The sequence below is a fragment of the Marmota marmota genome, unplaced genomic scaffold (genome assembly GCF_001458135.2).
Source record: "Marmota marmota marmota unplaced genomic scaffold, marMar, whole genome shotgun sequence".
In the NCBI taxonomy this organism is placed as follows: Eukaryota; Metazoa; Chordata; class Mammalia; order Rodentia; family Sciuridae; genus Marmota; species Marmota marmota.
Window position 1 is genome coordinate 44,359,282 of NW_026000026.1, and position 17,472 is coordinate 44,376,753.

A 17,472-nucleotide genomic window follows, 5' to 3' on the forward strand; every position below is an offset into this window, starting at 1 on the left:
GAAGAGAGCAAGATGGGAAAGTTGTACCTGTGTAACAGCACATGCTTGGACAGAAGTTCTCAGAAAAAATGAGTTTTCTTCTACTGCTGTCATTTTCCCAGCAAATGAACCAGAGGCCTAAACCAAGAGTGCAAATATAACCACTTACCCTGACCTGAGCCACAGCTTGTCCCCTGGGGGAATAGAAGTTCTCATGTTATTCTCTGCTTAGAGATTTACTAAGTAATATTGGCAAATGGGAGGTGGCAGCATGGACACAATTGGGTCATCAGTCTTCCCTCCCTGCCTTCTGTCCTGACCCCTTAGGTCCTTTCTTTGGCTGCTTCCTGTATCCACGAATGCCCATTTCACCTTTCCAAGGCCTCCTACCCAGGACATCATCTGCAGACCCATTCATAAAGGTTAATTGGGTACTTCAGGAGATGTGTTGTTCTTCCAAACCCTTGCCCTGGCTCTTCCTTTTCTTCCAGAAAGTTGTTCTCTGCCTTGTCCACCTAGAAATATCCCATTGATCCTTCCAGATCCAACTCATCTGTCCCGTTCTCCTGGAGGCCTTCCCTAACTTTCCTTGCCATCCTAGGCCAACTTCAGTAGACCCATGTCTTCCCAGCTAGGTCCAGAGGAAGCCCCTAGCTGAGCATAGCCCACCCCACCGACTCAAAGAACCATGAAGGAAATGAATGCTTATTCTTTAAATACTCTGCCTTCTAGACTGATTTGTTACGCAGCAGTAGTTTCCATTTTGTTTGTTGACTTGTCTGTCTCCCCATCTAATGAGAACTCCTTAAAGACAGGAAGCATAGTATGTGCTCTATATCCATTGTTGACTTGAACTCTCTGTTCAAATTTTGATGGTAAAACTTGGGGATAGTGGGAGGTTATCCCAAAGCCCCAGAATGACTTTTCACATGCACTTACCCTTTTCACCAAGTAGTTAGACGGGTCTTGTTACTAGTATTAAAGAAAAGATAGCAGGCTCAAAATGGAGTCACTCATGCTCAAGTCCTACCTTACAAAGTGAAATCTATGCTGTGTATTTACAAGATCTGACCTTCTTAGAAATGAGAAAAGAGATGGTAGGCAAATCCCAATTATTTGAACAATATTTTCCTTAAACCCCTGTAAGAAAAGTAACCTTGAAATCACCAGTGGGTTATTTGTTCATCATTCTTACTTTCTTCCTTTTTTTTTTTTTTTTCTGCCTATAAAACTTACCCACTCTGGCTCATTGGAGCTCCTTACCATTTTGTAGATTGGATGCCAGAATTTCAAGAACTGCTAATAAAAACCTCTCATATCTTTGAAATTCAATTTATTGCAATTTTGTTAACACTAGATATTGATTTCATCCAAACCTTTTTTTTTTTTTTTCCTTCAGTGTTGCATCTCTCGTTGGGGACCTGACTCTGTGACATCAAAACTTTTGGCTATTTATTTATGTGCTGCTTTTGGTACTCTAAGGGTTGATAGATTCCAGCCTACTTTCAGGGTATTAAGTGCAAAATATTTTAAAGCAGCAACTTGGATACCTATAAGAATTTTGTGGACCTCTCTCTCTCTGTCTCCCTTTCTCTCTTTGGCAGTACTGAGGATTGAACACAGGACTTCATGAATGCTAGGCAATTGCTCTGCCACTGAGCTACAACCTTAGCCCCTACCTGTGCATCTCTCCATAAACCACCCTTTTATTTTTAGAAGGGCAAACAACTAGCAATACAACTTTTTTTTTAACTTAACAAAAACCTTAGAATACATTTCACATAGACTACCTTGTATAGTCTCTGATTTCTTACCTTATCACTAAGACATTCATAGTCAAGGTCTATATTATAAACATGTAGATATGATGTGTGTGATAATGTGATGTAAGAAATATATAGCTGGTCTTTCCTCACAGCTCCTGGCCAAAGCCCCTGAAACATTTGTAACTTCCTAAATTATAAAAGCAACTGGGACATTTTTTGTTATAATATTTGTTTTTTGTCCTTTGTTCCTGAAGCAGCTCCGGTGTAATAAAGGTGAAAGGAGTATCTTTAATTATTAATAACAAGCCATTTTCACCACACTTGAGTTTATAGTTTCTGAAATCCCCTAAGAATGGGGGCTGCTTGCTAGGGGAACCAACCATGTGACTCAAGGAGTTGGAACTTTCCAGTCCACCCTGCAAGCTCTGGGGACAGGAGAGGGGCTAGAAATTGATCTCATCACTGACTGTGATTTAATCAATCATGCCAATGTGGTGAGACATTTGTAAAAAGCCTAATGCAAAGGGTTTAGGGAAATTCCAGGTTGGTGGCAGGTGCTGGGAGGGTGGCTCACCTGGAAAGCACTGGAAGTTCCGTCTCCCTTCTCCATACCATGCCCTATACATCTAGCTATTTCTGCATTCTAGCCTTGTTTTATAAACGGGTAATCTAGCAAGTAAATTTAATGAGTTCTGCAAGCCAGCATTTCTAGTAAATTATCCAACAGTAGGAGGGCTTGTGGGAACCTCCAGTTGATAGCCAGTTGGTCAGAAGTACAGGTGACAACCTGGACTTGCAATTAGTACTTGGAATGGGGGTGGGTGGGGAGCAGAGTTGTGGGGTTGACCCCAAGGACATAGTATCAGAATTAACTGTGGGACACATATCTGTTGATGGAGAATTGATTGCCTGGGGAGAAACCCCACACATCTGGTGTCAGAATATTTTGTGTGAGAGAATGTAGAAACAAACAACGGTGTTTGTTTTAGCTTTGTTTCCTTTCAGTGTACTTTATATTGGAAGACAATTTTTGTTATTGGATACCTATAAGAAAATGCCATCATTTCAGAAGGGTACTGTTTAATAGGATGGAAGAATGCCTTCCATCACTTTTGAAAGTAAGTGTTTCCAAAACCTTTAAGGCCACCCCTTCATTTGATTCCTGTAGTAGTGATTATTTAATGGGAAAATAGAATTGAGAATGATTAAGTAACTAGATGTAAAGTCAATGAGATTTTTTTTAAAAAGAGATACATATGTAATATGGTAGTATTTTCTGCTTTTACAGTGGTGTAAGTCGGGGGCTGTGGTTGTGGCTCAGCGGTAGAGCGTTCACCTAGCACATGTGAGGCGCTGGGTTCAAGCCTCAGCACCACATAAAATAAATAAATAAAATAAAAGTATTGTGTCCAATTACAACTACAAAGTTAAAAAAATAGTGATGCAAGTCAGGTAACTGGTTCTGTTAACCATTTTCTTGCCATAGATTTGTCTCATTCCTACTTTCCCTGTTGTTCACCTGAAGAAGTCATTTCTTTAGTAGGTGTTTTGAAAATCCTTACAGAAGCTGACACACAACAGACAGGATTCCATCAGAATGTTGCAGAAGCTCAGAGAACATTTCACTTGATGCTACTCAAGTTGTGAAAGAAGAGAAACAGAGCCATTTAAGGTCACCTTGGGCCTGATATTGGGAATTAATGATTAAATTCAGTGTCTTTGAAAAGCCAACAGTGGATGTCCCTTGCCAGTGTTTGTGTATGCATCATCAATCATATTTAAATGATTCTATGCGCTACTTTTTCAGAGCCATTATTTAATTAAAAGCAAGCAAGTTAACCACCTAACTATATCAAATCTAAGATATTATCAAATGTAAGATGCATCTTTATTTTATGTGCCACTAAGAAAATAATGTGGCCAATTACACTGTGATACAATATCTTAATAAAAGTTGTGAACAACATATGAATCAGTCATATAAATCATTGCTTTGAAGTTTCTTTCATCTATTCAGAGAGAGGAGGCAATTTGTGTTCTCTCCCATTGCAATTTTTGCTGGATGATAGAGAAAATGTTTTGCATGTTCCTCAGTAACAAACTATAACATGGCTTCATCTACTTGTGGGCATGTATCATCCTTTATTTGCTCCCAAAAAGCACTCAATAGTTGCATTGGAAGAAAATACAGAATTACTGTCATTCCTCCAGTGACTAGTATTTGTTTCACTAATATCAAATTTGTACCCTGCTGCTCAGTTTCTGAGCCTGTCTGGGAACACAATAAGTGTGTATTTCAATGCCAAATCACGTTGTAATCTTTTTGAAGACATTGTCAAGAGCAGATAAAGTCAATGCATAATGTACATATAGCACACATGACTCTCTCTTGAAGTGATGACAGTGAACAGCCACAGCCAAGTCACCCATGCACAAGTAGAGACAACTGTGTTTCTTCTGCTGCCTGGCTGGATGCAATTGTTAGGATGCCACTGACTGTAAGTCTGATCTCAGGAATGCTAATGTGGAAAAAGCATGCAAGCTAGAATTGATGAAATCCACTAAAGTCACTCAATTCAATTTCCAGAACACTTTTTTCTACTATAAATGTTAAATAGAATAGATTGACCAATAGTTTTGTTGACAATTTTAACTTTCTACAATGTGTACAAAATAATGATAATGGCCAGGTGGGTAATATAGGTATAGGAAGGATCAGAACAATGGAATTGTTAAGAAAAATATAAGAAAAATGCAAGTTAAGGAAATTAACTCGTTATATTGGCTTAAGAACTATGGTAGAGACCAATCTTTTCCCCCAATATCCATTCTTTTCTTTAACCTTACTGACAGGACCTCAGTTTTACTTAAGGCAGCAATGTGCCTAACTAAGAGAATACATTTTCTAGCTTCCCTCACATCTGGCATGACCATGGTACTAAGTTTTGGCCACTAGATCGAAGTTGTTAGACTAGGAACTCTGGGAAAGCTGCTCAAAGGAATTCATTCCCTTTGGAAAGCCCTTGTTTTCTTTCCTTCCTCCTTCTATCTGTTGCCTGGAATGAGGATATGATGTCTGGATCTCAAACAGCCACCAAGATCATCTTTGCAGATAGAAGCCATGCAGTAGGATGGTGAATTGTGCAGGTAGAAGGACCCTGGGTCTCTGATCAGCTCATGGCACTGCCTCAGCATCCCTGGGCATCATATTGCCAGCTCTTGCATAAGAAATTATCTTCCATCCTTTTTAATAAGCTACTAGTATTTGGGGCTTCCCATTATATGCAGCATAGCCCAACTATAAACAGGAAACTTCTTGCTTCAGTTAGGATTCCATCTATATGCAAGAATGCCACAAGAATCTGTTAAGTCCCCACTCAATACATAATGAGGTAATGAAAAGGAATTAAAGGCATGATAGTTCCTTAAAATTTCTTTAATTGTCCATGTGTAATGTTACGAATAATTTTTCAAAGGCAAAATGAATGTTCTGTTCACTTCACAAACATTTAATGAGTGCCTTAAGTGTGCACAGTACAGTGGTGGAGATGCAGTCATGAGGTCTTGCAATTACCGTGGCCCATTCTTGGCTGCCATATTGCATGATTTTGTATATGTTCTTTCTGGATATTAAGAAAGAAGTCAAACAGTGTCTTTGAGTCATCATTACTTTCAGCAAATGCCACAGACAGAACAATTTGCAGTTTCTGAAATGTTGGAGCTAGAAAATTGTTGGGAGCTTCCACCTTCCCAACCACCCCTCCCTGCAAAAAAAGTAAGAATTCTCTCTAGCACAAGGTTCAAACCCATAACATCTCAATAGACTTCCCATTCTCTACCAGACAAAGGTGTGGTGTTCATATCTACCTTTCGTCTTTTTTAATATTTTTATTGGAAAATATTTTTGAAATTGCATTTCCTATCTGTGGAAGAGATTTCCAACTGATTGGTTCAATTTAAGCATGTATACCATGCTACCCTTTATTTATCTGGCAAATATTTCAATGAATGAGGTCCACTTATGAACTATGAACTTTGGAATCTTCTCTGACATTTGTAGCACTGTGAATCTGTCATCATTTGTTTTGCTCAAATTGGGAAAACAAGGGGCTTCTCCAAAGAGAAAAGGGAATGGAGAAGCATAGGGAAAAAAACATTACATTTATAAAGCAAAAGTAGGCTTATTAAGGATTTCAGAAATTTTATTCCTAATGGGTTTGAATCTCTCCATCTTCCATTTTCTTGCATGGGCAGAGCTCCCTTTGAAGTCTTTGGAAGCTTTCTGTAAGAAAAATATATATATACACATGGGTGTGAGCTGAAAATTGAGCTCATTGTTTTGCCCTTTTAAAACGTATTTTTCAAAGATTTGCCTTTCATATTGCAGATGGGAGAGAGGATGTGCAATTTTACCTTGTGTAACATCTTTGCCTGAAAAGCTCAAAGTATTTGTAGACATTTTTAAATGAATGGTTCCCATGTTTGCCTGCTGAGGAAGGCAGAGGTTGGTATAATTTACTTCCATTTTACAACTGAGGAAACCGATGTTTAAGGAAAAGAGGCTCCGAATCTCAACCAGTAGCAGAGTTAAGGAAACAAGCCCAAACCTTACCACCAGACTAATGACACCCAGTCTGATGATCCCACCATTTGATTGGTACCTCCAAAAGAAATACTGTCATTAGAAGAAAAGCACCACAGATATTGTCATGTTCCATTTTCATATGAACCTTGCATTTATTATGTGGGATCATTTGTATTTATTTTGACACATTTATAGTTTACTGGCCTCTTTGTATTTTAGTAGCTTCTGATTGGGACATATTATTGAAATTGACTTTCAATAATGCTATTGTGATCATTGTAACTCATTCTAAGTACTGTGAAGAAACCAAATCAGATGTGGAGATGTGGAATTCAGGCCTATATATGTCAGGTAAAGTTATATATGGTCAATTTCTATAGACATAGAACAGGTAACGAATATGTATAAAATTCAAAATTATGTACCTTGAGGTCTCTTAATAAATGTAGGTGAGTTATAGCATCAACTCAACCAAGTATGCATATCAACATCATTTTTACTAATAATGCCAAACTTAACCTCAAATACTTCTAAATCCCTTGTTTGGTCATTTAAGGAACTGAAAAAGAATCAACTAAAATAATCATGGATATTAGAAATTACATCACACCCTTTAAAACGGACTCAAGAAATGCAAAGCTAGCATATCTAATCTTTTACCATTTATTGAATGCCCCAAATGTATGCCAGGATGTGTTCAGATACAATAAAACAAAGATGTAACTCCTGACCTCCAGGAACAAGAAAGTCCACTGAAGTGTGGCTGACAAAATAAATAGATATAAGTGACCAAACACTACCACAGATGGCTCATCATGCACATGTACAGTCTTCTGTTCTCAAAAACCCAATGGAAATTACAGATAAAGAGGTTAAAACTTGGGCTGGGGTTGTGGCTGAGCGGTAGAGCATTTACCTAGCATGCGTAAGGCACTGGGTTTGATTCTCAGCACCACATACAAATAAATAAAATAAAGTCCATCAACAACTAAAAAAATATTTAAAAAGTACTTAAATGCCTTTTCACTTCTGTTTCCAACTTTCTCATCTCAACCCCTCTCCTCTCCCAACTGACCTTTACTGTCTCTTTTCCTGGGAAATCTCCCCTCCTAACAGGAGTGTCCCATATTATCACTTTCCTTTCCTATCTGAGGGATAGAAGGTAAGGTTTGCATGTATTTTAAACTCATTATAATCGTCCACATCAATTTTAAGGAACATTTTTCTTTTAACCTTAAAAGGTTAGCTTATACATCGAAATGCACGGCTTATTCCTTCTTACTGGGGTACACGTTGATCTCTGCATTGAAGATCATCCCTTTGTCATTAGAAAATAGAATCAGAAATGTCTGAAAAGAATATGGAAGAGGCTGATTGCTCATCCATGTTATCATTGCTATGGTATGTAGATAAATAGCTTATAGTCCCCTCTCTTCAATCTTTGAAACAATTCACTATTACAAGGCACATTCAATTTCTGTCTACAAAATATAAGTCAATAGATAGGATTTTTCTTTTTATTTCACCACTAAGAAACTCAGATCCCAGACAAGATCTCCCTATGCATGGAACTTTTTTTTTTTTTTTTTTTTTTTTGGTAAATGTTTTTCTTTGCCATGAAAACCTGTAGTTTGAAGGAATATAAAGGAAGGAAACATTTTGCTTTTATTAAAAATAATGTGTATTTCCTGCTTATGGACAAAATTAACCAGCAGCAAAAGCCATCTTCATTTACCATTTGTCATTAAAAGGTTTCTGAGGTGGGAAGATTTCTTTTTTCTCTCTTTATTCTTTTTTTAAGGCATATAAAAATGATATCTAGGACCAAAAAAAATGTTTTCATTTTAGGTCAGACTATTTTATCATACCTGATGATAGATATGTTTTCAATTAAAATCCGTTGTAAAATTGGGTGTACTGTGCATCCTTGTGATGCCCGATCACTCTCCTGAGACACCCACCATCATTGGTACAGATCTCTAACTCTTGACACCCAGGGCCACTTTGTGTATTTAGCAGTTAGAAAGGTGATTTCTGAGGCCTGGCAGCTGTTGGTGTTAAAGCTATTGTGTAGGAAACAAAAGCCATTCTGTTCTGTTCCCCAGCCGCCTTTGTATCCTTGATACTGGAGCTGTTTCACAAATGAGGTATAATTCTTTACCAGGGAATTTCATTACTGCCCATGTTTCAACGTTAGCTTTGACAGCAGAGGAGAATGTCTGAACGCACCTCCTTATGGAAAGAATCTTGATTTCTGACCTCTGTTAAGATGCTTGCATTTAAAATCTGTGAATTAGACCTGCGATTAGATGCCATCCTAACAGCTCACACACTTCCTACCTTCCTCACTCTAAACCACCAAGCCCAAGGCTAGCTAGAGTGAATTTTCTGTCAGCCTACTTGTCTTGGAAACACTGGGACACCCACATAAACCAGTATAAGCTAGAATCTTTGCACAATTCCTCATTGACCTGGGAAATCCTCATAGAGCTGATCAGAGCTGACGGTTATTTGAAAAACCTGAAATTTGCCATCCCAAAGGATATTCATTGTTTTCATTTAGAAAGTATCTTAGTCTAGGAAGTTTTCTGTTGCATGTTAAAATAAATAAATTGGCCTAAACAATAGAGGAAATGTAGGCTCCCTCATTCTCACCTTCCATCCCTCCCTCAGCTGTGCCTTTTGCTAGAGGTGAATATATTACCCACTTCACTCTACCACATGACTTTCAACAGGCAATAGAAGCATTGCTTATTTTCAATTACCCTCTTAAATTTCTCCCTTTGCCATGGGAAGCTCATGCCCCAGCTCTCTCTCATCCAAAAAGAGAAAGGTGAGGTGGGTCTGGAAGTTTCATGGCAACCAGGCCCAGCCTACTTCCAGCTGACCCAGAGTTTTATGAGTGAGAATAAGTGACACTTATTTGCATTCTGGAGGGTTTGCTGTGCAGCACTATGATGGCAATGTCTGCTGATAACGTATTGTTCATATAACTGAAGAGTGCATGGGATTCAGGTAGGGTTTGGAAGGAATTCCTGCTCTATTTCTCTGATTCTCTTGAGCCCAGATGGTTTTTGACTTTGTGGCATGATGACTGTAGCCATTTCAGGCTTCACATCTGCAACCCCATACCATCTAGTGTGCAAGAGAGCAAGAGAGTTTTCTGCAATCATCATACAAAAATCCTGGGCTTCACTCTGCTTAGGCCAACCTAAATCATGTGTCCATCCTAGACCAATTATTGAGCAAGGAGGGTGGGATTCTCGACTTGGGCCCCTTCTTGAAGATGGGAGTGAATCCAATCTCTTCCCAGATCCATGGTATTTCAAAGGTGGGAGTAGGGATTGAGTCAGATTCTGAGAGGCACCAGGAACCTTGTTTTATATTCCTATTAAAAAGTAATTTGGGCTGGGGATGTGGCTCAAGTGGTAACATGCCTGCCTGGCATGTGCGGGGTGCTGGGTTCGATCCTCAGCACCACATAAAATAAATATATAAAGATGTCCACCAAAAACTGAAAAATAAATATTTAAAAAAATTCTCTCTCTCTCTCTCTCTCTCTCTCTCTCTCTCTCTCTCTCTCTCTTAAAAAAAAGTAATTTGGCTGAAGATATTTTTCTATCTCCATGTGGCTAGAGAGAGGGGATTTATCCTCTCAAACTTAAATGCTACTTGGTAAATGGCAAAGCATTAGCCCACACCCATGCTACCTGAAGGTAGGTGGGAGCCCACTTAAAATAGTACTTTGCAAAATTAACTTATGGGCATCCCAACTCTTGGAATCTCAGGATTTTAAGAAAACAAAAAAAAAGTTGGTTTGACCTACTAGAATTTAGAGACTTCTGAGTTCTGTAAAATCTTTCTTTGTACATTTTAGTGCAGCCTCTTTAGGAAAGAAAATTGAACAACTAATCCAGGTAATTTTTGCAAACATGGACGTTAAAGGGATCACTAGTTACTTTCTGTGCTTCTGAGAGTCTTCTGTACTTTCAGATACCCTAAAACACTGAACAATCCTTCTCATTCAACAAATGTTTGTCATTCAAGAAGTAGTATTGATGGCCAACTGTCTACAAGGTATCATGTTAAGTAGTGTGAGGGATACAAAAATGAATAAAAGTTAATACTTGTCTTAAAGTACCCAACTAAAATAATTATCACTCAACAGTGTCAGAAAACCTTGATCAGGAAACCTTGGTCAGGAAAACGGTGAGACATTTCAAGGAACTGCAGAATCTTAGGAAGTGGCTTGGTTGTGTAATTGTAGGATTTTTTGCCTTGTTATCTCTAATCATTAAGCATTTCAGTTCTGCAGGAAACGTCTCTCCGCAATGAAACAATATCATCCAAATCAAGCACAATTTTTGTGTGTGTGTTTGTGTGTGTTAGGCATTAATATATTCTCCCATTAATTTCTTAAAAATACTTTCCCTATATTTTGCCTTGGCTGCCACATGGGCATTTTTAGGTTTGATTTGCCAGTGATATTCTCATTAAATGATTCCACATAATTACAATCTGGGGTTGCTGACTCAGCTACATTTTTCTCAGTGTCTCTGTACTCTTTTCTTCTAGTTGAGTTATGCCTTGAACCACACAAACAGAAAACTAACGTTGGAACCCAAAATAACTGTCAATGCCAGGATTGTTGTGGTTGGTGCATCCACTGTGGGAATTTCCTTCCTAGAGACATTGATATTTTGGTGAGTTGTTTTTGTTATATTTACTTATTTATAACAGTTCTCTTCCTACACCTTAAGAGAGTCCCTTGACAGGCCAGACTTGAGTATGTCTGTCACCACACAACTTTGCCTAGGTGGATTAGTGAATCGGGGGAATATCCTAACTTGGGGAGGGGTAGCAAATGATAGCCCCCAGGCCAAATCTGACTTGCCACCTGTTTTTGTGAATGAAACTTCATTGGAACACAGCCACTCTCATTTATTTAAGTGGTATATGTGGTCATTTTCATGCTACAGAGGTAGATTTGAGTAGCTACAACAAGACCATATATCCTACAATGCCTAAAATAGGTACTGCCTGTTTCCAGAAAAATGGTTTCTGGATCCCTTCTATATGAGTGTTTCCATTACTGTCCAGATCATAAGAGCCACCTGGAACACCTGTTAAAGGTGCAGATTCTTGTTTTCTCCAATTTAAGGATGCTGATTCATAATGTGGTCGGTGGCGGGGGTGGGGGGGCATGGGAGGATTAGATGAATTCTAGATATGGCAAAGGGGAGGGAAGAGAAGAGAGGGGGCATGGGAGTAGGAAAGGCGGTGGAATGAGATGGACATTATTACCCTAAGTACATGTATGAAGACACAAATGATGTGACTCTACTTTGTGTACAACCAGAAATATGAAAAACTGTGCTCTATTTGTGTAATATGAATTGTAATGCATTCTGCTGTCATATACAACAAATTAAAATTTTAAAGAAAGATACAGATTCTCAGAATCAACACCAAACATGCAGAGTCAGAAACTCCTGGGAGGAGTCTGTAATCGGTTCTGAACAGGTACTCCAGATAATCAGGTTTGGGAGCTAGTTTTGACTTCATGCATCAAAAATTGGCATTCAAAAGTGGTGTGCTACCAAGGACCTCTCTTCCAACCAGTTAGTTTGGGTAAAACCCTTCAATGAAGATCAGAGTAAAACCCTTTAAAGAAGCTGGAGGCCTGCACATCTCTCCTGATGCTGTTCTCATTAACCCCATGGCACTAAATCAGCCTTCCTTTCAGAGCCCATTTTCCTGATAGGTGATTCCACAGAATTCCCAGCTTTTCCAATCTCTCTCCATCTGCTCATTGGATTTCAGCACCTCTTTATAAGGAAGAACCCTGGGTTCAAGTCCAAGAACTTGGGATCATGCCCTGGCATCGCTAGGACCTGACATGGAAACCTGGTGTGTGGCCTAACCTCTCTCAGACTCAATTTCCTCTTTTACTCTGTTTTAAAGTGTAATTTAGTTATAATTGACACAGTAGTTGTACATATTTATGTGGTATATTATACACTTATATAATAATCAGATTTGGGTAATTGGCATATCTAATGAGAGCATTCAACATCCTCTCTACTATTTGGACATACACAATTAATTGTTGTCAACCATAGTTACTGAACCCTGCTATAGAACATTAGAAGTTGTTCCTTCTATTCAGCTGCACCCCTGTACATATTAACTATTCCTCGTTTACTCTTTCAGATTCTCATAGATGTTTTTAAAGACTTTGAGAGACCACAGAACTCTGAATGTAAAAAGCCCAGTTTGGGGGCTGGCAGAGTACCTCAGGGGTAGGAACCCTGACCAAGCATGTACCAGGCCCTGGTTTCAATCCCCAGCACTGCGCGTGCACGTACACCCACACAAAGCCAATTTTCCCCCAAATCATTTACTTCAAATTACATGAGAAACTTTATCTACTATTCAAAATTACAGGTGCTCAGAGTTAAATGAGAGATGCAGCCCACCAAGTCAACAAAGTTAGGAGCCCAAGAATGATGGGTGGGGCCCATGGGAGGCTGGATAAGAAAAGGAATGAGAAAATGACCCCTCAGTGGCCCTATGTCTGGATAACCTGGAGATGAGCTAACCCCAAATGATGATTTTCTTCAGATGATTTTCCTCATTTGACATCATATTAACCAGATAAACAAAGAACTGAATTGGTTGGTTTTTTTTTTTTTTCCCCAGTTTCTAGCCAATTTGTTCAATTCTCTGGAACATATCCTTTGTTAAACAGAAATAAAGTACATATTGTTATTGAAGTTAGCAGTAGAGTTCATATGCTTAAATATTGTGGCCAGTTTGTGGCAATATTTCATTATAAGAATGAAATAATGAGAAGTAATGTGGCATATTTATTTTCCTGTGTGTACCATATTGTACCAAGGCTTGCTTGTTCTGTTGGGTACCTTCATCTAAGATTTCTGAACAGCAAGTCTTATGCAACCACTGTTGAATGATGAATTATCAGGGTGGAGTTGTGAAATTATGGGAGTCAAGAAATGATTATAAACAGGTCTTAAATCTTAATTTGGCTTTATATTCAGTCATAAAATTTTATTTTAAATGATTACATTAAGATATACATGCAATTCTCTTTTCATGGAATTGACTTAAATTTAATAAAGACAAATATAAATTTTGATATAAGTACCGGGTTGATTGAATTCCCCAATCTGAAAGACCTTTTTAAAGCATTCTAAAGTACTCATAATTCTTTATCATCATTACAGAGATTATGTACACTAAAAATAGACTGGTATCAGTTTACGGATCTGTAATCCTTAAGAGAGGAAATAGTTTCTCATTATTTTCTCTAATTATTTTAAATTAGCAATCACCATAGTAACCTACTGCATATTTTACTTCACCAGTTTAGTTGCCACTTAAGCTAAATTTTATACGTGATTTTAACTGGAATGAAATTGAAGAAGTAGTTTTCATCAAACGTTAGGTGAAATGAGTCCCAATGAGGACTAAATCCACATTTTGGAAGCAAGATTTTAAAAAATCACTCTCCTTGTACTTTTGAGCTGCATTATTAGACTCAGCAAGTAGATCGTAGTTTCTGGAAAAATCCATTTGAGACCCAGTGCAGTGACCTCTTTTTCCAGAAACTGGCATTTCTGTCATCTGGTGACACAACAGGCACATTCATTTTTCTTATATTATTTTCATGCAAGAAATTACAAAGTACATTTGGTCTTCTTTAAAAAGAACACCAAATGTAGTAGTCCTTGCATAAATCCATCCATCCTCAGTGTTAAGGTGCTTCTGAGAGAGCAGAAATGATTTGCTCCAAGTCTCAGCACCCAATACACAAGGAAGCAAACTCCATGCTGGGGGGATGGCAGGGGAATATGGAGGTTGAGGATTAGGACTTTGATTTTAAAGTACAACATTCTTTCTAGTCCTCAGGTGTCACTCATCCACAGTTACATCTGCTCAGATATGTCTTCTTGTCTTTGTCAGGCTTCCGAGTCACCCTGCATCCTGTCCTTACTAGGACTGGGCCTTTCTGGCCAGGTGACATGTATGGCACTTATTTGTCCAGAGACACACACCAGAGTCCCTATCTTCTATTTCCTCTCTGGGCCTGGGCCTCGCTCTGCTGACTCCTCTAGCACTGGGCCCAGTGGCCAGGGGTCTTGCTCTCAGATCTTTAGGCAATCTCCATCACCCCCAGGAAGGCCCCTGACTTCTGGTGCTTGAAGAAAGAAAGTTGTCATTCATGGTGTGGGTGAGGCTCAGCTGGTTTGTTCCCTCCCCTTTGTCTCACACATCTGTCTTCTGAGGGTGCTGTGCAGAAACAACTTGGCAGAGAGCTAAGGAAGGGCTGCTGTGGGCTCCACCTGCCCAGGTGTCCCAGCCTTCTTTCCCATCACTTGCCCTACCGGGTCGTGAGCCTTTCAATGAGTCAGGAGCTGAGTTGGGGAAGGACAGTTCTCTTGAAGTGGGGAACACAGAGGAAGAAAACACTATCTCCCCCTTGATGTAGAAGCCAGTGAATTGGACAGGAAAAGACAGATCTTTACTGTGAATATGGGTGTACTTCATGATGCCTGAGACATTCAAGTGATGGACCTGACTTATTTAGAATTGCAGTTCTTGTGATTGATGAATGGTACCCATTGGCTGTCCTGGATCTCAGAGACAGAAAGTTTTTGCTTAGGCAGTCTGGGTGTTACATATGCATTATTCTTCTCAGCACTTCTTTTAATAAGACTTCTTTAAAAACCACACCCCTGGAAAAAAAATTAAAAAAAAAAATAAAACAGAACTTAGCCTTGGCTATAAGCCCAGCTCTGCCATCAACCAGTGTGAAAGCATATGGCTCCAAGGGTGGCCTTGTCCTCATCTGTGCTGAGGAAGGTTTGCATCATAGGATCCTGAGGTCGTGCCAACCTAAAGGTGCTGCCACCTTAGGAACTTGACCAAACCTAGCAGAGGTCAAGAGTGAACTCCCTATTCTTTGATCAACAGCCACATCCCCAGGTGAGCTTATGTCATCTGCAGAGGCAGCACTGGTTCTGGAAGGAGAGCTTTTTAATGAAGTCTAAAAGCCTTTCCGAGGGAATAAGAGGTCTGTTTCCAGGCTGGGCAAAGTGGCACATGCCTGAAATCCCAGTGCCTTGGGAGACTGAGGCAGGAGGATCATGAGTTCAAATCCAGCCTCAGCAACTTAGCGAGACCCTGTCTCTAAATAAAATATAAACAAGGGCTGGGGATGTGGCTCAGTGGTTAAGTACCCCTGGGTTCAATCCCTGGTACCAAAGCAAAACAACAACAAAAAAAAAAAAAGAAAGAAAGAAAGAAAAAAGAAAAAACCAAACTACAGGATCCAGGTCTATGAACTTCTCTTTTGTTTCTACACTCTCCTTCCTCACTCTGTGGTATGTGGACCAGGTGCATTGGTATCACCTGGAAGCTTATTAGACATTCAGAACCTTAGTCCCAAACACGTATTTTTTCCCCATAACTATACAAAAGAATAGCTTCTTTATTATCTCTTAGGCACAAACTCACTGGGCTGAAGCAGCTTTTATTCTATTCTCTTCTAACACATGTGTCTCTATGGTTCTGTCTTACAGCATTTACTTCTAACTCTAGAGCAATTCCTTTTAATCCTTTATTTAAAAATCCTTCCTAATTCAATTCTTATGTAAAGAATCTCTTGCAGAGCCTGAAATGGCACTATAAAAATGCACAAATGAATCACGGGAAGACCGTGTCTGAAAGCAGCCCTGGGTGGTGCCCCCATGACCCTTTGTGTGACTGGAGAAATATATAATTTGATTCACAGGAAGTGCCGGTGGGCGTTGTAAACCCAAGCCCACATTGCCTTCCACTTCCATACCGAGGAAATTTTGCTCAAAAAAATGACCAAATAATCTCACCAAAGGTTGAAATCACGAATTTTCCCAACCTAGACTGTGGTCCCTCATCTGGTTGAGTGTACTGAGGTGCATAAGAATAGTTCGTAACTGGCCAGGCATGTTTTCAAAGCCCCGATTGCAGCCCAAAGCCCAAAACTCCTGTTATCTGGCTGCACGGTTCCGCACAATATCCGGCACAGCTGTGGGCACTGGCAGCAGCCCGCCTAGTGCTGGCGGCTTAATTAAGCTTTTTATCTTTACATTTGTCTGAGGACATTTGAAACCTTCAGCGTGGCCTGTCGCTAATTAGGTGACTAATTAAATAGTCAGAGCTTCCTTGCTGATCTCAGAGCTAAACCCCCAGGAACAGGTTGGTGAATGTGACTGTCCTGTCCTGTGGGTCTCTGCCACATGAATTGAAGGGCTGTGTTCCCATTGACTGCCCTGTTTACACCAGGGTAAAAGCAGCTTGGTGGCAAGGATGGTGGCACACACATGCCCACTTTCCATGGAGCCCAGGGAGCAGGCAGCAACCCCAGGCAGGCTGCATCTTGCCGCAGTGTTGTGGGAGATCCTCAGGGACTGATGCAGAGGCCTGTCAGGTGGCTGGGGAGGGGGACCAGAGGTGGGAGGAGTATGTCAAGCACTGAGGCTCAGCCTCACCCTACAACTCCCACACCCCCAATAGAGTGACTTGACATTCTGCCATCAGAAAATAATGACCAGGAATATTCCCCGGTGTTGCTAATCACAACTGGGTTTCCTAATCTGATTCCAATATTTAAATATAATTAGTGTTAAATAAAAGTATATTCACTTAATGAAATTATCTACTTCTATTCCTATCAGAGTAACTTCACTCATAATACCTAAATTAGAACTCCCAGAACAAAAGAAAAGCAATTCTTTGGGGACGATGTTAAGCCTTCTTTGCAAAGAGGAGGTTGGCTTATTGTCTTTTTTTTTTTTTTTTTTTGCACATGTGGGGGGGTGGTTCTTCGTGATTCTTTAGAATTAAGAATGTTAGGTAGGCATCTTTGTGGGCACAAGATGCAAACCAGGTGCCCAAAATTAAGCAGCATAAGCATAAGCAGAGATTCTTTAGAATTAAGAATGTTAGGTAAGAATCTTTGTGGGCACAAGATGCAAACCAGGTGCCCAAAATTAAGCAGCATAATCTCCTACTTAGTGTTCATCATTTGCTATTGGATAATATTCAGTGATAACATTACTACCTGTCTTGGTCTGCATT

At 39.6% G+C, this 17,472-nt stretch overlaps 1 protein-coding gene across 3 annotated transcripts in view; it reads left to right on the forward strand.

Moving 5' to 3' along the window:
• The window catches only part of Cfap61 (cilia and flagella associated protein 61), a 257,942-nt gene that overhangs the window by 121,991 nt on the left and 118,479 nt on the right, over positions 1–17,472 (forward strand). For all 3 annotated transcript variants that reach the window (XM_015476914.2, XM_048811377.1, XM_048811378.1), the window contains one exon: positions 10,906–11,033. In XM_015476914.2, the coding sequence (XP_015332400.1) occupies positions 10,906–11,033 (128 nt within the window). The remainder of the gene's footprint in view (positions 1–10,905; positions 11,034–17,472) is intronic.